Source organism: Oncorhynchus nerka, linkage group LG22 (genome assembly GCF_034236695.1).
Source record: "Oncorhynchus nerka isolate Pitt River linkage group LG22, Oner_Uvic_2.0, whole genome shotgun sequence".
Taxonomy (NCBI): domain Eukaryota; kingdom Metazoa; phylum Chordata; class Actinopteri; order Salmoniformes; family Salmonidae; genus Oncorhynchus; species Oncorhynchus nerka.
The window spans coordinates 39,783,888-39,801,428 of NC_088417.1; the positions used below are offsets into that span (position 1 = coordinate 39,783,888).

The following is a 17,541-nucleotide window of genomic DNA, read 5'->3' on the forward strand; positions in this document are numbered from 1 at the left end:
GAAATGGGAGAGTCTGAAATTACAAAGTGGAAATTACAAACTTCAGAAGCCGTTTTAAGCCTCAAATACACGACACATTTTAAATAGTTCTCCTGCAACAGGGCGATCCAATTAAGATCCAACATCTGTAATTCCCAGACTCATTTCTGGTCCCAGTCCTTCCCTGTGTTGAAGAAGCCATACAAATGGCCCTGGAAAGCACTTAAGCCTGTATTAAAACCCAGAGATTTTCCAAAAACTGTTAGGTAAGAATCCTCACTCGGAGGAGGGAGTGTAATTCTTCCCAGTCACCTTCAGCCGCCGGCCTAGCTTATGGGACCCTCGGGCCTTGGTAACATTCGGGGCTCAGGGGGGGGGGGGGGGTTTGTGGGTCCCAGAAAAGAAGTGCCTTATCTAAAGTCATTTCCTGCAATTCTACATCATTTTACATGTTACATGTCTGGAGACATTACGAGGATATTTACTTCTACCACACAAATGATCCAGATGACAAGCTGACATTTATCAAATGAAAGACCCATGTCTTAAATGCAACCAATAGCATAGGCCAATGGAAACAGTGGACACACAGCTTTTAGGCCTACAATAGGAAGAGATTTCCGTCCAGTGGCACTCACTTATTCAAACAGGTTTTTCCCGCCTTTGCATTTTGAAATATTGCGAAATACCTCCTAGCTGCCGCCTGCTGTTCATTGACAGCCACACCTCAACAATCAGCTGTTTTATATGTTGTTGCCCAATTGCGTGATTCCCGACTGTGGACTAGGCCTATGTGCTCATAATGTGACAAAACACAATCCACAGCAATTTGTCATAATGAGCTAGTGATCCTCTGTGGCTAAATTCTGCTGGTGTAGTATTTTCAATGATTTCATTTATTTTCGTAGAGAAAGGAGTAATTACGTAAATTGGCAAATGTACTTCAATTTATCTGCAGCACTTCCTGCAGCGCTATGTTTCCTTCCATGTTCCAAGGCCAAAGAAATGAATCAACACTTCTTAATATTCAATCCATCGATTGTGGCCAGTAAACCCCATATGAGGTTGTGTAGGTAAGTCAATGAAGCCAGTAGTGGATTCAGCTATATTGTTATTGAAACGATGTACGCCTTGTGAACTTTTTAAACGATGAAACAAACGTGTCAAATGACTTGAAATAGCCTCTGGGAAAAGCTAAACAAAATGTGTGTTCGCAAAAGTAGACTAAATGACTGCAATGCATCATAAAATGATTAGAAAGTTCAGGAAAACAACAGGGGAGCTCATCAGGTAAGCTACAGTATAGGCATAATGTGTGTGCAGAGAGAAAATCTGTATTGCTTTCAATTGCTAGACTAATGGTCATGAGCACTCACCTCAATTTAGATAACATTTCCCAGCCTAATTGTGACCAAACATCCAAGCGGAAATTCAGTGAAAACAAAAATATGAGTTCCCATGCTTGTCTCAAAGCAGGGCATTGAAGCTGTCCCAATTAAAACGGTGCTCGAATTTTCAGTTGACCGCACATGGCAATTGCTTCAAAAACAATTTTTTAGGTATCCTGCCGGAGCACCATTTTTTATTATTATTACTAAGCCATCATTTCTGAATGAAAGTTGATACCGAAAGCCTATTGTATAAAATCATTTTAGTATATACTGACAATGCATCGTCCAAATTGGATGATTGCCTGTGCCGACACATGGTGTAAGTGGCTAAAGGAAAAGGTTATATTTTGTTCATCCTAAAACACCAAATTAGGCCTACCTTATCATACATTAGGCCTACCTTATCAGAAATTAGGCCTACCTTATCATACATTAGGCCTACCTTATCACACATTAGGCCTACCTTATCATACATTAGGCCTACCTTATCATACATGAGGCCTACCTTATCAGAAATTAGGCCTACCTTATCAGAAATTAGGCCTACCTTATCAGAAATTAGGCCTACCTTATCATACATTAGGCCTACCTTATCATACATTAGGCCTACCTTATCATACATTAGGCCTACCTTATCATACATTAGGCCTACCTTATCAGAAATTAGGCCTACCTTATCAGAAATTAGGCCTACCTTATCATACATTAGGCCTACCTTATCAGAAATTAGGCCTACCTTATCAGAAATTAGGCCTACCTTATCATACATTAGGCCTACCTTATCATACATTAGGCCTACCTTATCATACATTAGGCCTACCTTATCATACATTAGGCCTACCTTATCATACATTAGGCCTACCTTATCATACATTAGGCCTACCTTATCATACATTAGGCCTACCTTGAATGATGTAAGTGGGGGTGGCTAACCAGCCGAACCAATAGAATTATAGTGCAGCCACCGCATGACAAAAAAATAATAATAAATGACATGGTGTTTTTGGTATAACAGTACCCTGACATTATCATGCTATTGTTTTCGGTTTGTTACGTAGAATACTCATTCGTCATTAAGTGATCTTGCGAGACATAGCACCCTTATGAGAAGTGGCAGAGCATCGCTCAGCTGCGCACCGGCAGCACCTTACCCGTGATTAGACCGGTTGGATGACTTCGGGAGCTTCACATAACCACAGCTCTATGAACTAAGTGGCGCATTCAGTAACTACACTTTTGTTTACGCCATTGCAGCAGTGCAAAAGATTCGGGGCTGACCCAAATTAGGGGTTAGAGCCCCGAAAACCAGGTCCTGGTGACGTCCAGGATGGGACCATCTACCATGAATGTGCACCATTAGACTGATTGCCCAGTTTTATCTTGATCTGAAAATGGGTTTTTCCACTGTAAAAAAACATGTTTTTTTCTTCCCCAAATGGCACCGTCTTCCCTATATATGCACTACTTTTGATCAGAGCCTTAATGGCCCTGGTGAAAGTAGCACACTATCAAATGGAATGGAGTACCATTTAAAACACCGTCAAGTAGTGTGTGCCTGTGTGGTCTGGAGAACTGGGACCACCTTACTCATGCTCCACCGCTTCTCTCTCTCTCTAGCTATTCAGGGATCAATGACCTGGTCTGTGACGTCAGTAGCCCATGCTAGCCCAATCATATGATGCAAAACTCGTTCTGCCAGCTGTATTTCTGCCTGCTTGAGCAGCAATAGCTCAGATACACATGAAAACGCGAAATGACCCCGGAAATCGATAGAATATCGCTCAGAGATGCACAAAAACGATATAGCATTCAAAATGTGTGAATCTTTCTTTTAATGATATTTCAGGGACCTGTGTGCATCTGTGTATCTCCTCTCCTGACCTCGTATTGCACCTGTGTACACTGTGTACACTATCACCCCCCTGTTCCTCTCCTGTCCATCCCCCTGTTCCTCTCCTCTCCTGTCATCCCCCTGTTCCTCTCCTACCCATCCCCCTGTTCCTCTCCTCTCCTGTCATCCCCCTGTTCCTCTCCTACCCATCCCCCTGTTCCTCTCCTCTCCTGTCATCCCCCTGCTCCTCTCCTCTCCTGTCATCCTCCTGTTCCTCTCCTGTCATCCCACTGTTCCTCTCCTGCCCATCCCCCTGTTCCTCTTCTCTCCTGTCATCCCCCTGTTCCTCTCCTGTCCATCCCCCTGTTCCTCTCCTGTCATCCCCCTGTTTCTCTCCTGTCCATCCCCCTGTTCCTCTCCTGTCATCGCCCTGTTCCTCTCCTGTCCATCGCCCTGTTCCTCTCCTGTCATCCCCCTGTTCCTCATCTCCTCTCCTGTCCACCCCGCTGTTCCTCTCCTGTCATCCCCTGTTCCTCTCCTGTCATCCCCTGGTCCTCTCCTGTCATCCCCTGGTCCTCTCCTGTCCATCCCCTGTTCCTCTCCTGTCCATCCACCTGTTCCTCTCCTGTTCCTCTCCTGTCATCACCCTGGTCCTCTCCTCTACTGTCCATCCCCCTGTTCCTCTCCTGTCCATCGCCCTGTTCCTCTCCTGTCCATCCCCCTGTTCCTCATCTCCTCTCCTGTCATCCCCCTGTTCCTCTCCTGCCATCCCCCTGTTCCTCATCTCCTCTCCTCTCCATCCCCTGGTCCTCTCCTCTCCATCCCCTGTTCCTCTCCTGTCCATCGCCCTGTTCCTCTCCTGTCCTCCCCTGTTCCTCTCCTGTCATCCCCTGTTCCTCATCTCCTCTCCTGTCCATCCCCCTGTTCCTCTCCTGTCATCCCCTGTTCCTCTCCTGTCCATCCCCCTGTTCCTCTCCTCATCTCCTCTCCTGTCCATCCCCTGTTCATCTCCTGTCCATCCCCCTGTTCCTCTCCTCATCGCTCCTCTCCTGTCCATCCCCCTGTTCCTCTCCTCATCTCTCCCCTCCCATCCATCCCCTGTTGCTCTCCACTCCTCTTCTCCTGTCCATCCTCCTATTCCTCTCCTCATCGCTCCTCTCCTGTCCATCCCCCTGTTCCTCTCCTCATCGCTCCTCTCCTGTCATCCTCCTGTTCCTCTCCTGTCATCCCACTGTTCCTCTCCTGCCCATCCCCCTGTTCCTCTTCTCTCCTGTCATCCCCCTGTTCCTCTCCTGTCCATCCCCCTGTTCCTCTCCTGTCATCCCCCTGTTTCTCTCCTGTCCATCCCCCTGTTCCTCTCCTGTCATCGCCCTGTTCCTCTCCTGTCCACCCCGCTGTTCCTCTCCTGTCATCCCCTGTTCCTCTCCTGTCATCCCCTGGTCCTCTCCTGTCCATCCCCTGTTCCTCTCCTGTCCATCCACCTGTTCCTCTCCTGTCATCCTCCTGTTCCTCTCCTGTCATCACCCTGGTCCTCTCCTCTACTGTCCATCCCCCTGTTCCTCTCCTCATCGCTCCTCTCCTGTCCATCCCCCTGTTCCTCTCCTCATCTCTCCCCTCCCATCCATCCCCCTGTTGCTCTCCACTCCTCTTCTCCTGTCCATCCTCCTATTCCTCTCCTCATCGCTCCTCTCCTGTCAATCCCCCTGTACCTCACCTGTCATCGCCCTGTTCTCTCCTGTCCATCGCCCTGTTCCTCTCCTGTCATCCCCCTGTTCCTCATCTCCTCTCCTGTCCACCCCGCTGTTCCTCTCCTGTCATCCCCTGTTCCTCATCTCCTCTCCTGTCCATCCACCTGTTCCTCTCCTGTCATCCCCCTGTTCCTCTCCTGTCCATCCCCCTGTTCCTCTCCTCATCTCCTCTCCTGTCCATCCCCCTGTTCCTCTCCTGTCCATCCCCCTGTTCCTCTCCTCATCGCTCCTCTCCTGTCCATCCCCCTGTTCCTCTCCTCATCTCTCCCCTCCCATCCATCCCCCTGTTGCTCTCACTCCTCTTCTCCTGTCCATCCTCCTATTCCTCTCCTCATCGCTCCTCTCCTGTCCATCCCCTGTTCCTCTCCTGTCATCCCCTGTTTCTCTCCTGTCCATCCCCTGTACCTCTCCTGTCATCGCCCTGTTCCTCTCCTGTCCATCGCCCTGTTCCTCTCCTGTCATCCCCTGTTCCTCATCTCCTCTCCTGTCCACCCCGCTGTTCCTCTCCTGTCATCCCCCTGTTCCTCTCCTGTCATCCCCCTGGTCCTCTCCTGTCCATCCCCTGTTCCTCTCCTGTCCATCCACCTGTTCCTCTCCTGTCATCCTCCTGTTCCTCTCCTGTCATCACCCTGGTCCTCTCCTCTACTGTCCATCCCCCTGTTACTCTCCTGTCATCCCGCTGTTCCTCTCCTGTCATCCCCCTGTTCCTCTCCTGTCCATCCCCCTGTTCCTCATCTCCTCTCCTGTCATCCCCCTGTTCCTCTCCTGTCATGCCACTGTTCCTCTCCTGTCCATCGCCCTATTCCTCTCCTGTCCATCGCCCTGTTCCTCTCCTGTCATCCCCCTGTTCCTCATCTCCTCTCCTGTCCATCCCCCTGTTCCTCTCCTGTCATCCCCCTGTTCCTCTCCTGTCATCCTCCTGTTCCTCTCCTGTCATCCTCCTGTTCCTCTCCTGTCATCCCCCTGGTCCTCTCCTCTCCATCCCCTGGTCCTCTCCTCTCCATCCCCCTGTTCCTCTCCTGTCCATCGCCCCTGTTCCTCTCCTGTCCCCCCTGTTCCTCTCCTGTCATCCCCCTGTTCCTCATCTCCTCTCCTGTCCATCCCCCTGTTCCTCTCCTGTCATCCCCCTGTTCCTCTCCTGTCCATCCCCCTGTTCCTCTCCTCATCTCCTCTCCTGTCCATCCCCTGTCCCTCTCCTGTCCATCCCCCTGTTCCTCTCCTCATCGCTCCTCTCCTGTCCATCCCCTGTTCCTCTCCTCATCTCTCCCCTCCCATCCATCCCCCTGTTGCTCTCCACTCCTCTTCTCCTGTCCATCCTCCTATTCCTCTCCTCATCGCTCCTCTCCTGTCCATCCCCCTGTTCCTCTCCTCATCGCTCCTCTCCTGTCCATCCTCCTGTTTCTCTCCTCATCGCTCCTCTCCTGTCCATCCCCCTGTACCTATCCTGTCCATCTGCTCATCTCCTCTCCTGTCCATCCCCCTGTTCCTCTCCTCATCTCCTCTCCTATCTATCCCTCTGTTGCTCTCCTCTCCTCATCGCTCCTCTCCTGTCCATCACCCTGTTCCTCTCCTGTCCATCCCCCTGTTCCTCTCCTCATCTCTCCCCTCCCATCCATCCCCTGTTGCTCTCCTCTCCTCATCCCCCTGTTCCTCTCCTGTCCATCTGCTCATCTCCTCTCCTGTCCATCCCCCTGTTCCTCATCTCCTCTCCTGTCATCCCCCTGTACCTCTCCTGTCATCCCACTGTTCCTCTCCTGTCCATCGCCCTATTCCTCTCCTGTCAATCGCCCTATTCCTCTCCCGTCCATCCCCCTGTTCCTCTCCTCATCTCCCCTCCCATCCATCCCCCCTGTTGCTCTCCACTCCTCTTCTCCTGTCCATCCTCCTATTCCTCTCCTCATCGCTCCTCTCCTGTCCATCCCCTGTTCCTCTCCTCATCGCTCCTCTCCTGTCATCCTCCTGTTCCTCTCCTGTCATCCCACTGTTCCTCTCCTGCCCATCCCCCTGTTCCTCTTCTCTCCTGTCATCCCCTGTTCCTCTCCTGTCCATCCCCCTGTTCCTCTCCTGTCATCCCCCTGTTTCTCTCCTGTCCATCCCCCTGTTCCTCTCCTGTCATCGCCCTGTTCCTCTCCTGTCCATCACCCTGTTCCTCTCCTGTCATCCCCCTGTTCCTCATCTCCTCTCCTGTCCACCCCGCTGTTCCTCTCCTGTCATCCCCTGTTCTCTCTCTGTCATCCCCCTGGTCCTCTCCTGTCCATCCCCCTGTTCCTCTCCTGTCCATCCACCTGTTCCTCTCCTGTCATCCTCCTGTTCCTCTCCTGTCATCACCCTGGTCCTCTCCTCTACTGTCCATCCCCTGTTCCTCTCCTCATCGCTCCTCTCCTGTCCATCCCCCTGTTCCTCTCCTCATCTCTCCCCTCCCATCCATCCCCCTGTTGCTCTCCACTCCTCTTCTCCTGTCCATCCTCCTATTCCTCTCCTCATCGCTCCTCTCCTGTCCACCCCGCTGTTCCTCTCCTGTCATCCCCCTGTTCCTCTCCTGTCATCCCCTGTTCCTCATCTCCTCTCCTGTCCATCCACCTGTTCCTCTCCTGTCATCCCCCTGTTCCTCTCCTGTCCATCCCCCTGTTCCTCTCCTCATCTCCTCTCCTGTCCATCGCCCTGTTCCTCTCCTGTCATCCCCCTGTTCCTCATCTCCTCTCCTGTCCACCCCGCTGTTCCTCTCCTGTGTCATCCCCCTGTTCCTCTCCTGTCATCCCCCTGTTCCTCATCTCCTCTCCTGTCCATCCACCTGTTCCTCTCCTGTCATCCCCCTGTTCCTCTCCTGTCCATCCCCCTGTTCCTCTCCTCATCTCCTCTCCTGTCCATCCCCTGTTCCTCTCCTGTCCATCCCCCTGTTCCTCTCCTCATCGCTCCTCTCCTGTCCATCCCCCTGTTCCTCTCCTCATCTCTCCCCTCCCATCCATCCCCCTGTTGCTCACCACTCCTCTTCTCCTGTCCATCCTCCTATTCCTCTCCTCATCGCTCCTCTCCTGTCCATCCCCCTGTTCCTCTCCTGTCATCCCCCTGTTTCTCTCCTGTCCATCCCCCTGTACTCATCTCTCCTGTCATCGCTCTGTTCCTCTCCTGTCCATCGCCCTGTTCCTCTCCTGTCATCCCCTGTTCCTCATCTCCTCTCCTGTCCACCCCGCTGTTCCTCTCCTGTCATCCCCTGTTCCTCTCCTGTCATCCCCTGTTCCTCATCTCCTCTCCTGTCCATCCCCTGTTCCTCTCCTGTCATCCCCCTGTTTCTCTCCTGTCCATCCCCCTGTACCTCTCCTGTCATCGCTCTGTTCCTCTCCTGTCCATCGCCCTGTTCCTCTCCTGTCATCCCCCTGTTCCTCATCTCCTCTCCTGTCCACCCCGCTGTTCCTCTCCTGTCATCCCCTGTTCCTCTCCTGTCATCCCCCTGGTCCTCTCCTGTCCATCCCCTGTTCCTCTCCTGTCCATCCACCTGTTCCTCTCCTGTCATCCTCCTGTTCCTCTCCTGTCATCACCCTGGTCCTCTCATCTACTGTCCATCCCCCTGTTACTCTCCTGTCATCCCGCTGTTCCTCTCCTGTCATCCCCTGTTCCTCTCCTGTCCATCCCCCTGTTCCTCATCTCCTCTCCTGTCATCCCCCTGTTCCTCTCCTGTCATGCCACTGTTCCTCTCCTGTCCATCGCCCTATTCCTCTCCTGTCCATCGCCCTGTTCCTCTCCTGTCATCCCCCTGTTCCTCATCTCCTCTCCTGTCCATCCCCCTGTTCCTCTCCTGTCATCCCCCTGTTCCTCTCCTGTCATCACCCTGGTCCTCTCCTCTACTGTCCATCCCCCTGTTCCTCTCCTCATCGCTCCTCTCCTGTCCATCCCCCTGTTCCTCTCCTCATCTCTCCCCTCCCATCCATCCCCCTGTTGCTCTCCACTCCTCTTCTCCTGTCCATCCTCCTATTCCTCTCCTCATCGCTCCTCTCCTGTCAATCCCCCTGTACCTCTCCTGTCATCGCCCTGTTCCTCTCCTGTCCATCGCCCTGTTCCTCTCCTGTCATCCCCCTGTTCCTCATCTCCTCTCCTGTCCACCCCGCTGTTCCTCTCCTGTCATCCCCCTGTTCCTCATCTCCTCTCCTGTCCATCCACCTGTTCCTCTCCTGTCATCCCCTGTTCCTCTCCTGTCCATCCCCCTGTTCCTCTCCTCATCTCCTCTCCTGTCCATCCCCCTGTTCCTCTCCTGTCCATCCCCCTGTTCCTCTCCTCATCGCTCCTCTCCTGTCCATCCCCCTGTTCCTCTCCTCATCTCTCCCCTCCCATCCATCCCCCTGTTGCTCTCCACTCCTCTTCTCCTGTCCATCCTCCTATTCCTCTCCTCATCGCTCCTCTCCTGTCCATCCCCCTGTTCCTCTCCTGTCATCCCCCTGTTTCTCTCCTGTCCATCCCCCTGTACCTCTCCTGTCATCGCCCTGTTCCTCTCCTGTCCATCGCCCTGTTCCTCTCCTGTCATCCCCCTGTTCCTCATCTCCTCTCCTGTCCACCCCGCTGTTCCTCTCCTGTCATCCCCCTGTTCCTCTCCTGTCATCCCCTGGTCCTCTCCTGTCCATCCCCCTGTTCCTCTCCTGTCCATCCACCTGTTCCTCTCCTGTCATCCTCCTGTTCCTCTCCTGTCATCACCCTGGTCCTCTCCTCTACTGTCCATCCCCCTGTTACTCTCCTGTCATCCCGCTGTTCCTCTCCTGTCATCCCCCTGTTCCTCTCCTGTCCATCCCCCTGTTCCTCATCTCCTCTCCTGTCATCCCCCTGTTCCTCTCCTGTCATGCCACTGTTCCTCTCCTGTCCATCGCCCTATTCCTCTCCTGTCCATCGCCCTGTTCCTCTCCTGTCATCCCCCTGTTCCTCATCTCCTCTCCTGTCCATCCCCCTGTTCCTCTCCTGTCATCCCCCTGTTCCTCTCCTGTCATCCTCCTGTTCCTCTCCTGTCATCCTCCTGTTCCTCTCCTGTCATCCCCCTGGGCCTCTCCTCTCCATCCCCCTGGTCCTCTCCTCTCCATCCCCCTGTTCCTCTCCTGTCCATCGCCCTGTTCCTCTCCTGTCCTCCCCCTGTTCCTCTCCTGTCATCCCCCTGTTCCTCATCTCCTCTCCTGTCCATCCCCCTGTTCCTCTCCTGTCATCCCCCTGTTCCTCTCCTGTCCATCCCCTGTTCCTCTCCTCATCTCCTCTCCTGTCCATCCCCCTGTCCCTCTCCTCATCTCTCCCCTCCCATCCATCCCCCTGTTGCTCTCCACTCCTCTTCTCCTGTCCATCCTCCTATTCCTCCTATTCCTCTCCTGTCATCACCCCCCCTGTTCCCCTGTTCCTCTCCTCATCGCTCCTCTCCTGTCCATCCTCCTGTTTCTCTCCTCATCGCTCCTCTCCTGTCCATCCCCCTGTACCTATCCTGTCCATCTGCTCATCTCCTCTCCTGTCCATCCCCTGTTCCTCTCCTCATCTCCTCTCCTATCTATCCCTCTGTTGCTCTCCTCTCCTCATCGCTCCTCTCCTGTCCATCACCCTGTTCCTCTCCTGTCCATCCCCCTGTTCCTCTCCTCATCTCTCCCCTCCCATCCATCCCCCTGTTGCTCTCCTCTCCTCATCCCCCTGTTCCTCTCCTGTCCATCTGCTCATCTCCTCTCCTGTCCATCCCCTGTTCCTCATCTCCTCTCCTGTCATCCCCTGTTCCTCTCCTGTCATCCCACTGTTCCTCTCCTGTCCATCGCCCTATTCCTCTCCTGTCAATCGCCCTATTCCTCTCCTGTCCATCCCCCTGTTCCTCTCCTCATCTCTCCCCTCCCATCCATCCCCCTGTTGCTCTCCACTCCTCTTCTCCTGTCCATCCTCCTATTCCTCTCCTCATCGCTCCTCTCCTGTCCATCCCCCTGTTCCTCTCCTCATCGCTCCTCTCCTGTCATCCTCCTGTTCCTCTCCTGTCATCCCACTGTTCCTCTCCTGCCCATCCCCCTGTTCCTCTTCTCTCCTGTCATCCCCCTGTTCCTCTCCTGTCCATCCCCCTGTTCCTCTCCTGTCATCCCCCCTGTTTCTCTCCTGTCCATCCCCCTGTTCCTCTCCTGTCATCGCCCTGTTCCTCTCCTGTCCATCACCCTGTTCCTCTCCTGTCATCCCCCTGTTCCTCATCTCCTCTCCTGTCCACCCCGCTGTTCCTCTCCTGTCATCCCCCTGTTCCTCTCCTGTCATCCCCCTGGTCCTCCCCTGTCCATCCCCCTGTTCCTCTCCTGTCCATCCACCTGTTCCTCTCCTGTCATCCTCCTGTTCCTCTCCTGTCATCACCCTGGTCCTCTCCTCTACTGTCCATCCCCCTGTTCCTCTCCTCATCGCTCCTCTCCTGTCCATCCCCCTGTTCCTCTCCTCATCTCTCCCCTCCCATCCATCCCCCTGTTGCTCTCCACTCCTCTTCTCCTGTCCATCCTCCTATTCCTCTCCTCATCGCTCCTCTCCTGTCCACCCCGCTGTTCCTCTCCTGTCATCCCCCTGTTCCTCTCCTGTCATCCCCCTGTTCCTCATCTCCTCTCCTGTCCATCCACCTGTTCCTCTCCTGTCATCCCCCTGTTCCTCTCCTGTCCATCCCCCTGTTCCTCTCCTCATCTCCTCTCCTGTCCATCGCCCTGTTCCTCTCCTGTCATCCCCCTGTTCCTCATCTCCTCTCCTGTCCACCCCGCTGTTCCTCTCCTGTCATCCCCCTGTTCCTCTCCTGTCATCCCCCTGTTCCTCATCTCCTCTCCTGTCCATCCACCTGTTCCTCTCCTGTCATCCCCCTGTTCCTCTCCTGTCCATCCCCCTGTTCCTCTCCTCATCTCCTCTCCTGTCCATCCCCCTGTTCCTCTCCTGTCCATCCCCCTGTTCCTCTCCTCATCGCTCCTCTCCTGTCCATCCCCCTGTTCCTCTCCTCATCTCTCCCCTCCCATCCATCCCCCTGTTGCTCTCCACTCCTCTTCTCCTGTCCATCCTCCTATTCCTCTCCTCATCGCTCCTCTCCTGTCCATCCCCTGTTCCTCTCCTGTCATCCCCTGTTTCTCTCCTGTCCATCCCCCTGTACCTCTCCTGTCATCGCTCTGTTCCTCTCCTGTCCATCGCCCTGTTCCTCTCCTGTCATCCCCCTGTTCCTCATCTCCTCTCCTGTCCACCCCGCTGTTCCTCTCCTGTCATCCCCTGTTCCTCTCCTGTCATCCCCCTGTTCCTCATCTCCTCTCCTGTCCATCCCCTGTTCCTCTCCTGTCATCCCCCTGTTTCTCTCCTGTCCATCCCCCTGTACCTCTCCTGTCATCGCTCTGTTCCTCTCCTGTCCATCGCCCTGTTCCTCTCCTGTCATCCCCCTGTTCCTCATCTCCTCTCCTGTCCACCCCGCTGTTCCTCTCCTGTCATCCCCCTGTTCCTCTCCTGTCATCCCCCTGGTCCTCTCCTGTCCATCCCCCTGTTCCTCTCCTGTCCATCCACCTGTTCCTCTCCTGTCATCCTCCTGTTCCTCTCCTGTCATCACCCTGGTCCTCTCATCTACTGTCCATCCCCTGTTACTCTCCTGTCATCCCGCTGTTCCTCTCCTGTCATCCCCTGTTCCTCTCCTGTCCATCCCCCTGTTCCTCATCTCCTCTCCTGTCATCCCCCTGTTCCTCTCCTGTCATGCCACTGTTCCTCTCCTGTCCATCGCCCTATTCCTCTCCTGTCCATCGCCCTGTTCCTCTCCTGTCATCCCCCTGTTCCTCATCTCCTCTCCTGTCCATCCCCTGTTCCTCTCCTGTCATCCCCCTGTTCCTCTCCTGTCATCCTCCTGTTCCTCTCCTGTCATCCTCCTGTTCCTCTCCTGTCATCCCCTGGTCCTCTCCTCTCCATCCCCCTGGTCCTCTCCTCTCCATCCCCCTGTTCCTCTCCTGTCCATCGCCCTGTTCCTCTCCTGTCCTCCCCTGTTCCTCTCCTGTCATCCCCCTGTTCCTCATCTCCTCTCCTGTCCATCCCCCTGTTCCTCTCCTGTCATCCCCTGTTCCTCTCCTGTCCATCCCCCTGTTCCTCTCCTCATCTCCTCTCCTGTCCATCCCCCTGTTCCTCTCCTGTCCATCCCCCTGTTCCTCTCCTCATCGCTCCTCTCCTGTCCATCCCCCTGTTCCTCTCCTCATCTCTCCCCTCCCATCCATCCCCCTGTTGCTCTCCACTCCTCTTCTCCTGTCCATCCTCCTATTCCTCTCCTCATCGCTCCTCTCCTGTCCATCCCCCTGTTCCTCTCCTCATCGCTCCTCTCCTGTCCATCCTCCTGTTTCTCTCCTCATCACTCCTCTCCTGTCCATCCCCCTGTACCTCTCCTGTCCATCTGCTCATCTCCTCTCCTGTCCATCCCCCTGTTCCTCTCCTCATCTCCTCTCCTATCTATCCCTCTGTTGCTCTCCTCTCCTCATCGCTCCTCTCCTGTCCATCACCCTGTTCCTCTCCTGTCCATCCCCCTGTTCCTCTCCTCATCTCTCCCCTCCCATCCATCCCCCTGTTGCTCTCCTCTCCTCATCCCCCTGTTCCTCTCCTGTCCATCTGCTCATCTCCTCTCCTGTCCATCCCCCTGTTGCTCTCCTCTCCTCATCTCCCTGTCCATCCCCCTGTTCCTCTCCTGTCCATCTGCTCATCTCCTCTCCTGTCCATCCCCCTGTTGCTCTCCTCTCCTCATCTCCCTGTCCATCCCCCTGTTCCTCTCCGCAACACAGAAAGGCGTTCATTAGGCATGCAGTATTGACCGCAGCCAGAGAGAGGGTGGGAGAAAGCGAGGCGAAGAGAAAGAAGGCTGGTGAGAGTGAGTGAGGGGAGAGGGAGAGAGACAGGGATGAAGAGGGAGAGAATAGGATAGAGGGAGGAAAGGCCGGTGAGAGAATGAGGGGTTGGAGAAGAGCGAGTGAGGGCATAGGGAAAGAGAAAGAAGGGAGGAAGAGAATGGAATAAAGAGTGGACTGACGGAAAAGACAAAACGAGATAGCAGGTTGAAGAGGAGCCAGATCTTTAACTGGGAACCCTGGTAGGTTGCGCTGTGGTTGACGGCCAATTAACACCACAGAGACCTCTCTCTTTCTCTTTCTCTCTCTCTCTTCCTTGTCTTTCTCTCTCTCTCTTTGTCAACATGACTATATTTTATGCATATTTCATTGGCTAATAACCTGGAGCCTTCTCTGTGCCCGTACTGACAGTGTTATTAGACACTTGTCCTGTGTGTTGCTGTGCCTGCCTTGTAACTTGTAATCTGGCACCGTCATTGCATAAGCACGCAACGGTGGATCTCGCACCATAAATAAAGATTCTCCAATCATTTCACCTTGAGCAAACGTTTCAAATTGTTCTGAAGTCAATTGTAAATCCTTACTGCGCGCAGAGCGGGCACAATTTGCTAGCTGTGAAGTAGGAGCCCGTAAAATGTGCTGAGGTAAGGTCCCTTTAACCTTCATCAATCCAGCATTTTTTTTTCTTTCATAAATGAGCATAGCCATATGGCAATTTCACCACTGCCTATGCATAATGCAATAGATAATGAGGACAGTTCTCAGAAGTCCAGACATTCATATTGTACGTAATTGGGTGACATTGATTGATTGTTGGGGGTATTTTTACAGAGGAAACGAGAGGTCCGCCTTGGTTTGAATCTGGGGTTATGTCTGAAACTGAGCCCCATTCCCTATAGTGCACTACTTTTAACCAGAGCCCTCTTTCTTTAACAATATCATTTTCTCTCTCCCTCTGTCACTCTCTCTGTCACTCTATATATGTTGCTCTCTCTCTCTCTGTCACTCTATATATGTTGCTCTCTCCCTCTGTCACTCTATATATGTTGCTCTCTCTCCCTCTGTCACTCTATATATGTTGCTCTCTCTCCCTCTTTCACTCTATATATGTTGCTCTCTCTCCCTCTGTCACTCTATATATGTTGCTCCCACTGTCACTCTCTGTCACTCTATATATGTTGCTCCCTCTCCCTCTGTCACTCTCTCTTTCACTCTATATATGTTGCTCTCTCTCCCTCTGCCACTCTCTCTGTCACTCTATATATGTTGCTCTCTCTTCCTCTGTCACTCTCTCTGTCTCTCTCTTTCACTCTATATATGTTGCTCTCTCTCCCTCTGCCACTCTCTCTGTCACTATATATGTTGCTCTCTCTCCCTCTGTCACTCTCTCTGTCTCTCTCTTTCACTCTATATATGTTGCTCTCTCTCCCTCTGTCACTCTCTCTTTCACTCTATATCTGTCGCTCTCTCTCCCTCTGTCACTCTCCCTCTGTGTTTTTCTCCGTTTTGCTGACTCCAGTGTATCACTGACTCCTTGGTGTTGCTCTGAGGTGATGGAGGGGAGGAGGGCAGACAGACAGCGTTGGTTTGCTGTCAGAGTGTGTTTTGGGAACAGCCTGTAGAACTGATTAGAGCTGTGCAGTCAGACAGAGGGGCTTAAATGCATGTGAGGGGGTACTGATGAGAGAGAGAGAGAGAGAGAGAGAGAAAGAGAGAGAGAGTGTGTAGTACCTTGGCCTTGTCGAGCTGTGTCTGAGCCTGCCGCTCTGCCTCTCGTCGCACTGCCTCCTTATCCTCCTCCAGGGAAACATCGGAGTCTGATGGACGGCTGGTGTAGGAGTCCGCCGAACCCTGCAGAGTAGAGGGAAACACACATTAAGGAAAGATACATGACAGATTAATGCATCCGACGTCAATAACACACAACAAGAGACTAACTCTTCAGCCCTCAACATGAAACAACAGACTTACTCTTCAGCCCTCAACATCAAATAACAGACTTACCCTTCAGCCCTCTACATCAAACAACAGACTTACTCTTCAGATCTTAACATCAAACAACAGACTTACTCTTCAGCCCTCAACATCAAACAACAGACTTACTCTTCAGCCCTCTACATCAAACAACAGACTTACTCTTCAGCCCTCAACATCAAACAGACTTACCCTTCAGCCCTCTACATCAAACAACAGACTTACTCTTCAGATCTTAACATCAAACAACAGACTTACTCTTCAGCCCTCTACATCAAACAACAGACTTACTCTTCAGCCCTCAACATCAAACAACAGACTTACTCTTCAGATCTTAACATCAAACAACAGACTTACTCTTCAGCCCTCAACATCAAACAACAGGCTTACTCTTCAGCCCTCTACATCAAACAACAGACTTACCCTTCAGCCCTCTACATCAAACAACAGACTTACTCTTCAGACCTCAACATCACACAAGAGATGAACTCTTCAGACTCACACTCATCAGTCACACCAACACTCACTGTCACAGAATCTATACACCATGCCCCTGCTGTCAGTGAGGCATCACAGTTGAAAGGTCCAAATTTGAAGACAATTGCTGGTAAACTAGTTTGCAATGGACATTGCTGCCTTGTTCAGCAGTGTCTCACTGAAACTCAAGCAGAAGCACTATTTTTTGGAGAGGGGGTTCTGTCAAAAACGAAAAAGTAGTAAAAAAACACTATGAGACCACAAATAAATGAATGACCACACTCAACGCCAGAGGTACAATGCATCATCGGAGAGCATCAGAGCCTAGTTAGTGAACTTAGTGAACAGGCGCACAACGTCTAAAATCACACAATATTCAAACCCAGAGGGAGGAGAGGCAGAAATAAATCACAATAGCTAATTGGATGCATGTTTCAAATGGACATTCCCCTGCTTCTCATAAAGCAGCGGGACACCCACTATCTCACATTGCCTAAGGACGGACACATCAGTAACTATAGGGTACTATAGCTGTAGGTTTGTCTTCCATGACGTGAGCGCCCTCTCTCTCTCTCTCTCTCTGTCCTCTCTTACTATTTTCTACATTGTAGAATAACAGTGAAGACATCAAAACTATGAAATAACACGTATGGAATCATGTAGTAACCAACAAAAGTGTTCAACAAATCAAAACATATTTTACATTTGAGATTCTTCAAAGTAGCCACCCTTTGCCTTGATGACAGCTTTGCACACTTTTGGCATTCTCTCAACCAGCTTCATGAGGAATGCTTTTCCAACAGTCTTGAAGGAGTTCCCACATATGCTGAGCACTTGTTGGCTGCTTTTCCTTCAGTCTGCGTCCAACTCATCACAAACCATCTCAATTGGGATGAGGTCAGGTGATTGTGGAGGCCAGGTCATCTGATGCAGCACTCCGTCACTCTCCTTGAGCCTGGAAGTGTGTTGGGTCATTGTCCTGATGAAAAACAAATGATTTTCCCACTAAGCGCAAACCGGATGAGAAGGGGTATTGCTGCAGAATGCTCTGGTAGCCATGCTGATTAAGTGTGCCTTGAATTCTAAATAAATCACTGACAGTGTCACCAGCAAAGCACACCCACACCATAACACCTCCTCCTCCATGCTTCACAGTCGGAACCACACAGTTTATACACACAGGCAGGCACAGACAAGCTGGAACACACGCACACACACACGCTCAGACACACACACACTCTGCAAAGCTACAATGCGGGCAGGCAGCCCAGTATGTTTACAGCCCTGTTTTGTTATTGTCAGACTCAGAGGGACTTTTTGAACAGAAGGAAGGG

At 52.4% G+C, this 17,541-nt stretch overlaps 1 protein-coding gene across 8 annotated transcripts in view; it reads right to left on the bottom strand.

The window, feature by feature from the left end:
• LOC115105159 (voltage-dependent L-type calcium channel subunit beta-2-like) overlaps positions 1-17,541 on the bottom strand; it is a 146,307-nt gene that overhangs the window by 30,006 nt on the left and 98,760 nt on the right. For all 8 annotated transcript variants that reach the window (XM_029626837.2, XM_029626835.2, XM_029626834.2 and 5 more), the window contains one exon: positions 15,488-15,607. In XM_029626837.2, coding sequence (XP_029482697.2) covers positions 15,488-15,607 — 120 coding nt within the window. The remainder of the gene's footprint in view (positions 1-15,487; positions 15,608-17,541) is intronic.